The sequence below is a fragment of the Chinchilla lanigera genome, unplaced genomic scaffold (genome assembly GCF_000276665.1).
Source record: "Chinchilla lanigera isolate Chin_1 unplaced genomic scaffold, ChiLan1.0 scaffold00055, whole genome shotgun sequence".
In the NCBI taxonomy this organism is placed as follows: Eukaryota; Metazoa; Chordata; class Mammalia; order Rodentia; family Chinchillidae; genus Chinchilla; species Chinchilla lanigera.
This window is the reverse complement of record NW_004955456.1, coordinates 7,709,162-7,719,622: the sequence shown is the minus strand read 5'-3', so window position 1 is coordinate 7,719,622 and position 10,461 is coordinate 7,709,162. Positions and strand designations below refer to the sequence as shown.

General features: G+C 61.1%; 1 protein-coding gene across 1 annotated transcript in view; it reads right to left on the bottom strand.

Moving 5' to 3' along the window:
• Positions 1-8,040, bottom strand: part of Camk2b (calcium/calmodulin-dependent protein kinase II beta) — a 48,924-nt gene extending 40,884 nt beyond the window's left edge. Inside the window, exons 1-2 of the mRNA XM_013520515.1 lie at positions 7,733-8,040; positions 5,480-5,574 (exon numbers count right to left, since the gene is read on the bottom strand). Of these exons, the coding sequence (XP_013375969.1) occupies positions 5,480-5,574; positions 7,733-8,040 (403 nt within the window). The remainder of the gene's footprint in view (positions 1-5,479; positions 5,575-7,732) is intronic.
• Positions 8,041-10,461: the final 2,421 nt, after the last annotated feature.

Below are 10,461 nucleotides of genomic sequence, written 5' to 3'. Positions count from 1 at the left end.
CGGCCCCTATTGCCTCGCTGGCAGGGACCAATAAGGAACTACAACTCCCGAAGGGCGGTGCTGCGGGTGCGCACGCGCAGCGCGCCTTCGAGGAAAAAAAAAAAAAAAAAAAAAAAAAAAAAAAGAAAAAAAAAAGAGGAGGAGGAGGGTGCGGGAGACAAGCTCGGAGAGCAGAGAAAAGGGGCCACCGGTTGCCCCCCCCGTTTCCCCGCACGCGCTCCCCAGCCGCGGTTATCCCGGCCTCTCCCCTCTGTACCCCGTGAGCTGATCCAAGTGCAGAGCGAAGCCCTGCTAGGGCGGCCATGCGGCGGTGACAGGAGCGCGGCCGAGACGCACGGGCCCCTCGCCCCTCGCCCGCTAGCTTCAGTCGAGTCTTCTCTGCGGCGGCCGCAGCGCGCGCGGCCCCTCTCGCTTCCCGTCGGCTCCCCGGCCCCGCGCTGCCCGGAGGCGGCTGCACTCGGGTGAGTCCCTCTCGCCTCAGCCCCGTGTCCCCCGCCCCCGTCTCGGGTGCCACGGCGAGCGGGGCTTTCATGGGAGACTTTGCCCCCGCTGGGGCCTGGATGGATCGGGATGTGGGAACCGTGTTCGGCCGCGCGCGTGGAGGCGGGGGGATTCCGAAGCGAGCGACCTGCGGGCCGACTGGCGGCCCACCCCCACCCCCACCCCCCAAAGCCGGGCGTCCCGGGGCCCCCCGCCGGCCTTGGCAGCGGGATGTGGGAACCGTGTTCGGCCGCGCGCGTGGAGGCGGGGGGATTCCGAAGCGAGCGACCTGCGGGCCGACTAGGGGCCCACCCCCACCCCCACCCCCACCCACCCTGCTTTCCTGACCGGTTCCCTTAGCCTGTCAGCGCGGGGCTGGGGGGAGGAAGGAGACACAGAGCCAGGAGGGGACAGGAGGGTCCCTGGGAGGCGGGCACAGTTCCCCCGCGCATGCTCAGCAGCCCAGCTCTGCGGTGCTGTCCCTACTAACCCAGTTCCGCAGCTTCTGCCTCGCACTCTATCCCCCTGGGCAGGGGCGATCTGGGCTGCAGGTCGCAAGGCCAACGGAAGGCACAGCACAGACTGCGGCACACAGGTCGCGGGTGGGCTTGGCCGAGCTGCAGAGCTGCCCTGCCAGCCTCTTCCTCTTGGGGTGCAGGCTCTGCTCAACCCCAGTGCTATGAGGACAGCTCCTCCCATCACCTCTGGACAGGACCTGCAGGGGAAGTCACCATGGGGAGCCTGGGTCTCCACACCTGTGAGATCCGCCCTCCTGAGCCCATCACCGCGGGGGCACGTGACCCTTCTGGGAGCCAGCACCAAACCTCAGCCTGCCCCAGCTCCATGAGACCTGAAGCCCCTCGCCCCCGGCTCAGCCCGCCCCATGCCCGGGGGCCCCATGTGCGGCCACTAACCAGGCATTCTCTGTGCCCCGGCTGCCTGGGCCTGACACCCGCGCACCTCCACCCGGGTGTCCGTCCATGCAGGCCCGGAACCAGCCCCAGAGCAGCCGTGCCGTGCAACAGGGGCGGGGGTTGATAACAAGACTCCTGTGCCTAATGATCTCTTTACCCCCAGTCAATTAATGTTCTTCCAACTGCTTTTGTTACCGGTAGTTTAATAATCACTAATTATTCAGTACATTCACAGACTTTGAATGTCTCACAATCCTCTATTTAATTAAGTATTAAATTTTAAAACTCCAACTGCAGCTGCCTTTTGGCGTAGCGGGTGTGACGGAGCACCGGCAGCCACCGGGAAGCGAGGTCCTTCCGTGTCTGTCGCTACCCCCGCCTCCTTCCTGCACTGAGCCTTGAAGGACCCACGCATGTCCCCAGGGCCCTGGGGGGCTCTGGATGCAACCAGTGTGGGGACATGGCACACCCCGCAGTCAGAGGGATGCCCAACGAAGAAGGGGCCCCACATTTGTACTGAGCTCTGTAAGGGGTGGGCAGATGACTAGAGGATCCCCTCCTGCCCCACTGTCTGGGTCCCTGTCCCCGTCCCCACTTGTAGGGTAGCTGTGGGCAAGGCCTTGACAGAGAAGCCCGGCCCCCACTCTTATGAGCAAGGAAGCAGAGTTGGGGCCAGCTGGGTGTGGGGGCACAGGGAGACCTCAGGAAACTGCCCAAAGGAGCACTGAGGTCCTCAGAAGCCGGCTGCCGGCGCCATCTGTCCCGGAAGGGCGATGGCAATGTGGAGAGGGACCCAGGGTAGCTTGTGTGCCCGAGTGGACAGCACCTCATGCTCACTGGGCCACGTGGGGGCCGAGCAGCCCATCAAGGTCTCTCAGAGGGCCACAGGGCCACCAGGGCAGGCATAGGTGTCCCCAGAGGTGAGGTGCTACCTGCCCTGGGGGAAGCCCACCAGTCTGGGGGTCCGAGAAGCCTGGGTCCCTAAGGGGAGGTGGCCCGGCGGGAGACACCAAGAGGACAGTGACGCAGGATTCTGTCTGCTGAAGAGAACCAGGAGGGGACTGCCCCACGTCACCCCCTGGGGACCCCTAGGAAACCCAGCTCTCACCACCAGCCCCCACAGGCAGCCTGGGTGCACAGGAGGGGAGACTGAGGCAAGCTCACCGGAGCCAAGCAAAGCCACCAAGAAAAAGGTGGCTCCCATGCTGGGGTCCCTGGTGCCTCGTCTGAGGCTGTGCCAGGGTCCGTGGCTGCGGCCACATGGGGCCACCAAGTGTGACGAGGCAGCTGCTCAGGGCCCCTGCCTGGAGCAGGAGGAAACTTGAGGCAGATGCCCCAGCAGTGCAGCTCCACTGAAATCCCCCAGAACATGGGAATGTGTCCCCCCACCCCATGACCCCACCAGTGCCGGCCTCCAAAGGGCATGGACACACCTGGTTCCAGCCCAGTGAGCACCTGGGAGGGTCCACACCACAGTCCCTGTCACAAGGTGGCCCACGTCCCGTCAGTCTCCCGGGTCTGGCAGAGAAGAAGCTGCACGGGGCAGGGCCAAGCTGAGGCCAGTGATGCCCAAGGTCGCCTGACTCTGGATGGAGGGGCCACGGTCACCCACAGGGCTGGGGGACAGACACGGGGCAGCCCCGATTGATGAGGGGAGGGTGGAAACAGAGTTGAGTGAAGGGACAGAAGGGGCAGCCTCCAGGGGGCTTCCACACATTGGAAGCAGGGTCTGGGACCTGGGGGTGTAGGCCCAAGACACAGCTCGGACACAGGGTGGGCGGGGCATCCCTAAAGCTGTGCGGCTGGGCTGAGACCCACCCTGGGGTCCACCCAGGCAGATACTGGCCTCGGGTGGTCAGTGGCATGCCCTTTTCCACTGGAGGATGCTGGTCCCCACCCTTGCAGACCAGGCCAGCCCTGTCCACAGCCCACAGGAGGGAAGACCCCATCCCACAGTGGGGACACCTCTATGACACACTGCCAGCCACCCATGAGCTGCCCTCTGGGGCGCAGGTCTCCCACACCCCTGGACAGCTCCCCCACAGAGACGTGGCCAAGAACATACGGCTGTGCCCCATCCACGTCCTGGACTCAACAGTCCCTGGGGTGTGCATGCAGAGACCCTGTGGCCCCTGCCTGCTGCTCCGGGTGACATGGGCCCCCAAGCACCCAGCAGCCTCTGGTCTTGAGGTGCCCTGGTGCAGCAGGCCCTCTGGGTTGGGGGCACAGGCACCTGAAGTGTCCTCCCGAGTGGGAGCTGCAGGGCCCCCAGGCCCCAGCCATGCCAGTGCTGCACCATCCTGGGCTGAAAGCTCGCTGGGGGCTCACCAAGTGCCCATGGACAGACATTCACACATACACACCGGGGCACACTGGGACACGCGGACACCTACACACACACACATACTTTCTCACAGACAGCTCCATGTGCACCCTAACACACTCATGCACACACACACACATGCACCACACCATGCACACACAGACACCTCCACACACACACAGACACACGTGTATAACACCACATGTATATACATGCAGATACCTGTGCACAGACAAACACGTCCACACACACTTGTGCACGGCCATCTCCACTCTTACACAGAGAACACACACTCATGTGGAACACCTCCACAGGCACAGGCACACATTTGTGCAAGACACCTCCATACACATTTACACTCATGCCAACACCACAATGTGCACACCCGTGTAGACACCTCTACATGCGCACACACACTGTGCACACACAGACACCTACACACACAAGTGTGACCTGTCCACAGCACAGCTAGGGACTTGTGCCCCGGGTCTGCGGGCCTCGCCCCACCCTCCTGCAGGAGCCCGGCGCGGCCCTGAGCGGCCCTGCGCATGCTCGGTGCCGGGGTGCAGAGGCGGGACAGGAGGACCCGCCTGGCCCCGAGAGGAGGAATCACTCACTGCCCCTACAGTCCGGTGCAGCCACACACCGCTCAGTGTATTCACGGGTGGGCCACTGCCCACACACCCGCAGGCAGCAGGTGCCTCTTGCCCCACTGAGGGGGCCCCGTCCCCAAAGCATCTCATGGCCAGGATGGGGGGCCACAGCCCCTCACCCCCAGTTTGCTTGCATCTGGGTTCAGGTGCTCATCAGAGCTGCCGGCCGAGTCCCGGGAGGGCAGGGAGGTGACAGTCACGGCCGTCTCACGGACCTCCACACGCAGCCCCTGCCACACTGAACTTGGTCACACCTGCCTTGGGGACAAGGAGACCTGGGCCCACCCCACACCCTCAGACGGGTGGCCGGCACCGGGGAACAGCATGGAGACCGATACTTGGTTCTGTTTGCTGTTGTTCCTGCAGGTCAGGACACCACCCCAAAGGGGCAGGGACCTGTCTGCCCTGCCACCACAGCCACCAGCACAGCACTGCGCCGGGCCCTCCTTTCCCACCTGCGGGTCCGATCCCGCCCCTCTTTAGGTCAGGTGCGTGTGCCACCCTGCTTAGAAGACTCGTTAAACTGGGTGTGGTGGTGCAGGCCTGTGATCCCAGCACGCTGGGAGGCTAAGGCAGGAGGACTGCATAACCTGGGCAACTCAAAGACTTAGCAAGACCTCGTCTCAAAATAAAAATGAAAATTAAAACCAAAAAGGAAGAGCCGAGGATGTCTCAGGTCCAACCTCTAGCACCACAAAGGTAAGACTCGGTTACATTCCATTCTGGAAAGGCAGCACGCGCCTGTAATCGGAACTACTGGGAGGGTCACAAGTTTTACAAAAGGGCTGGGACGCAGCTCAGAGAAGGCCCCAGGCTAAGGCAGCACGCTTCGGCCGGCCACAGGGCCAGGACTCCGCTGGCAGCAGCCCCGCGCCACCTGAGGCTGGAAGTGGCGGCTCCTCCCTGGCCGCAGGCCTGTGACGCAGGACGGCAGCGGTGCTCTCCAGCTCCAGGACCGAGAGGCCGCAGACCCGGGATGAGGAGGCCGGTAGGGCCCCTCCGGCACCGGCCAGGAGTGAACATGTGTCCCTCAGGCCCCTCACCACAGCTTGTGCCCAGAGGCCCCGACCGCACCCCGCCCCACTGGCCCGTGAGACAGGCGCACCTACCTCTGGCTGACAGCTTCTTGGTGTTGATGATCTTGGCAGCATATTCGTGGCCGGTGCAGAGCTTGACGCAGCGGCGGACCACAGAGAAAGCCCCCCTAGGCAGGAAATCGGGGAGGGGGACAGAGACAGACAGGGAGAGAGCCGATTAATTTCCTGCACTCAGAGGCCCATCCCTCTCCAGCCCCCCTCAGCCATGGGCACCATGTTCGGGTTCAGCTGGACTCAGGGTCCACGCCAAGGTGCTCATGCCAAGTCCACAGACCCAGTGAGTGCTCGCCAGAGGGAGCTTGGTTGGGTCCAGAGTTTAAGTGGGTGGGATTTGGTGCAACTGGACACGGGGACTCACAGATGGTGTTAGAGGGAGGGAGAAGCTCGCGTAATTCAGCTGCAGAGAAAGAGGAAAGGGTCCCGAACTGTCCTCGTGTCACGCAGAGGCAGGGAGGGCCGGGGTGGGGCTGAAGGGACATCCATTCACCCGCAGACCGTGCCCGCATGAGCCCAGGTGTGGGGGTTAAAAGACACAGGCCACCGAGGGGCCCTGGATGAGGTCTAGGCAGCTGGCCGCCCGGGTGCACCCTCTGACCTCCACCCCCACACCCCCAGAGGGCCCGACCTCCCCGCCCAGCACTAGGAAACCCTCAGAGTCCAGGCAGGGACCCAGACAGGAAGAGCGTCTGAGCAGGAAATGCCTCTTTCCTCACTGCAATTCTCTGAGACAAAGCCATGTAGGAGATGGACTATTTGATTTCTTGGAAAAATAATGATGTCCAGCTGGGTAGTCCCTTTACGCCAGAGGTCATTCTGACCAGTTACCGTACACTCAGCTGCTCCCTGGCTGTCTTCCCCCACCCCCATGGTACTAAGGGCTGGACCCAGGGCCTTTGCACTGAGCTATATCCCCAACCCTTTTGTATTTTTTCTTTTGAGACAAGGTCTTTCTGAGTTGCTAAGCTCCCCAAGATGAGATCCTTATTGCAAATTTGGCATCCTCCTGCCTCATCCTCTGAGAGTGGTGGGATTATAGGTAGGTGCGAGTGTGCCTGTCTTTGCTTCCTGAAGTTGGTGGTGAATGGGAAGGGCTTCCTCGCAGGTGCTGCCGGGTGCCGGCCTGCGCCTGCTGTTTGACTTGGTCATGGAGCCCATTAAGCACAGACTTAAAATACCCCGTAAGAAAAACTAAAGGAGGACTACCAGGGAGACAGCTCAGCCGCACAGAGCCTGCCTGGCAACGCAAGATCCTGAGTTTGATTTCTGGAACAAAAAAGAAAAATAAAAGGGAAGAACTACTGGTTTTGAGACCTTGCACTGCCCTGGGAGACAGGATGGGGAGGGCAGATGCTTCATCTTGGTCTAATTTCAATGTTTGTCTGTCACCTCCAGGGCACACGGCTCTCCCGGCCTCGGGGGGCCCCCACTGCCCTGCACTCCCCACCCCCTCAGCTGGCATACGCACCGGTCGTGAGCCCGGACCCAAATCCCCAGGAGGGCTGACCCTCGGGAGGTCGCACAGTGGCCCAGTGGCCCACCTGACCGCCCAGGCTGGCGGTGCCCGACGGGGAGCCCGTCCCGCAGCAGGGCGGCACCTGCCCACCTCGCCACGGGAGAGGCACAAGCACGTTTAGCACAAGCAGAGCAGGCCCCGACCTCTCCAAGGTCTCCAAGAACAGAGGGACCAGCTCCAGCACTGTGCCCGGTCAGGACTCAGCTCCCGCCCACCACAGAATTCACCGTCACGGGAGACAACATGGCCGGTCCCTGCCGCCACAGGCCAACTCCTAGGCATCTGTGGAGACCCCATGCAAATAGCAGGCTCTCTAAAGGAGCACCGCCCCTCACCCCCGCCCGGCCTCAGGTGCCCGCTGCTTTAACACAGTTATGCATTTGCCTGTTCCTGCCCCTGCCCTCTATACATGCCCACTCTGGAGCCTGGTGGCAGCCTGGTGTACAGGAGTCAGAAGGGACCTGAACAGGACAAGTGACCCGAGGGCAGGAGGAATCCGAGGAGACCCCCGAGGGTCCAGGTTGATGGCACCACCGAAGCCGGAGGTGGGGGGATTTGTTCAGATCATGAGGACCCGGGAGTGGGGCTGTACGATCCAACAAAGCTAATGCAGAGGAAGCTCTCTGAGCCTGTTTCACTCGCAGCGGGATCTACGGTGCCAGGGAGGCGTCCGGACAGTGCCAGGAGCAGTTACGTCTGTGCAGGATCTGACAGGTGCGTGGGGGGGACAGGACCGCAGGGACCCTGCTCACCTTCCTTCCTCGCCTCCCCTCAGAGGTTCCAGGAGCCTCACCTCTGAGTGACCCCCAAAGTAGCCCCCAGAGCCTCCTTCTGCGGCCATCTGTGGCTCCACTGTCCAGCTGTCCCCAGAGCCTGTCACCCAACCTTTCCACGACGACCCACAGGACTCGCTCCAGGCCGCGCCTGGGACTGCAGCGGCAGGGGAGGGCGGGGGCGGCCGCTCAGGGTCCTCTGGCCTGCACCTTCGTTCTGGTGGGGACGAGTGCCAGGGAGCCTGCTCTGCCGCCCTCCTCTGCTGCGCCAGTGGCTGGGACTTCATCGGTGAGGGGACAATGACTGCCCCCCCACTCACTCCAAGGTCACACTTGGAGAGGTCACCCAGCGGCTCACGTGACCTCCCAGGCCACCGGAAGCACCTGTGTCAGTGCCCAGGGCGGCGTGGCCCCGGGAAGCTGAGCTGAGTACACTCACCGCGCCCAAGGCTGGGATGCCACCTCCTCTGGGCCATGTCCACATGGGCGCTTCCTCCTTGGGAACTCAGGGATTTTCTGCCCCCCTCGCCCCCCGGTGGCCTGACCAGGGTCTCTCCCAGCTCCAGCCAGGAGGGCTCTCACCATCTGCACAACCTAACCTGACAAGTCTGGTCTCTGAGACACCTCTGCTTGCTGGATGATGTGAAGCCACTTGCCGCGATGGCCCAGGGTCGTGCCAGGGACCCTGCCCACCCTCAGAAAGGCCACTGGCCAGGCCAGGGCTCAAAGGTGCCCAGGGCCCTTGAGGAAAAGCAAAGACGCAACCTCCTGACGGCGGTGTACATGCACATTTCCCACGCGGCTCTGCAAGGCCCCGCGAGGACCAGGGCTGTCCCACGGGGCGAGCGCAGCCCCGCCCTACGGCCCTAGGCCGAGGGGTACCGGTTTTGTTCCCTGCTGTGCATCACTATGCGGCTCCTCTGGGATGGCGTGGGCACCCTGTCCACTCTGGCTGGTCAGCCCAGGCGGGGAAATAGGTGCTTTTAAAAAAAACTTAACCACGTTGCTATTTGTGTGTTAGCTTTAAAAAAATAAAATTTTCCTACCTCTGATTATAACAAGCTCTGGGGGAATGAAGTGGGAGAAGGCTTTTTGTATTTTAGTAGTTATTTATTATTATTATTATTATTATTATCATTATTATTAGTACTACAGTACTGGGAATTAGACCTAAGGCTGTCATACTGTGGGTACATCCCCACCTCTTTTTGTTTTTATTTTGAGACAGGGACTCACGAAGTCACTAAGTTCCCCAGGTTGGGATCAAACTCACGATGCTCCTGCCTCAGCCTCCCATATCGCTGGGGTTACAGGTGTGCACCACCACATCTGGTATATTTCTTTGTTTATTTAGAGATGAGGTCTTGCTATGGTCATGCCCAGGCCACCCCAAAATTCCCAGGCTCATGCAATCCTCCCGCCTCAGCCTCCAGAGTAGCTAGGGAGACAGTGAGTGATCTTCTAGATCTTAACACTGACGCAAGCAATCTGCTGGGAACAAACTTCTATGTGACACCACGGGCTGCGCTGCGGTGGGGTATTTTCTGTGCTTTTCTGTCTATAACACACAGAAGCACGACCCGTGCCCGTCACGGATGGACTGTGCCTCTGTGACTCCTGGGTCCAAGGCGTCTGCGTGGGACGCACCGGCGACCTGAGGACCACAGCGAAGTTGCTGTCACATTCTCACCCTGAGGGACCACTGGCGAGCGCCCTGCTGTCACCCTGCAGGTGACGGGTGTCTTCTCACGCAATCAGAATCCTTGTGGCTCTTTCCCAGCTATTTCCCCTCAGATTTCTCCAGGCTCTGACCCCTGACTGCCCCATGGGAGCAGAAGGGGCAGGCAGGAGCAACCCCCACAGGAGGCTGCTGCGCTGCCATCACTCACCTTCTAGGAGGCTGAGGCAGGAAGATATCAAGTTCTAGCCCAGCCTGGCCAACTTAGCAAGATCCTGTCTCAAATTTTTAAAAAAGAACCTTGGGTTCTTTCTGAAGGCATTGGGTTCCATCCCCAGTACTGGAAAAAAAAGTGCACTCCCTTATCTTTGTACACGTGTAATGCCGCACGCTGTGTCACTGTCACATGGGGTCCTCTGCATTCTCTGCCTGGTTCCCCCTTTTTTGATGACAACCACACGGCCTCATCCTGACCTCATTAACTCTGCAACCACCGTTTCCCCCAATAGGGTCGTGGTGTAAAGTACTGGGGGTCAGGGCTCCACACACAGGTAGGGGGGCACGACTCAGCCATAACAGTGCCGGCCTCCAGTTCTGCTTGGGGAGTCTGCCACTGCCTGCAGTAGAGAAACAGTCCCCAAATTACAGTCACCCAAAGCCAGCTCCTCTGGATGCAGCAGATGTTAGGTACCAGAGGGGTTTTCTGGGCAAACCATCAGGGACCCTGACGGTGACGTGTCATTTCTGTCCTTCCCTTCGTGCTGCAGAACCTCCCAGGGCCTTCAGCTTGGCCACCTGTGCCGTGGGTGGCCGCGGGGTGTGAGTGTGGTACAGCCACCCCTGCTTTTCTATGGACACAGAAACCTTTGTTCAGATGCGCGTCCGGAGGGCTGGACCTTCTCGGGGCTGAGCACCGACCCCCTCCCAAAGCCCTGTGTGACCCAGGGAACCCACAACACATCAGGGCAGCACCATCTGTCTGTTTGTCCATCCACCCATCCACCATCTGTCTGTTGTCCATCACAGCCCA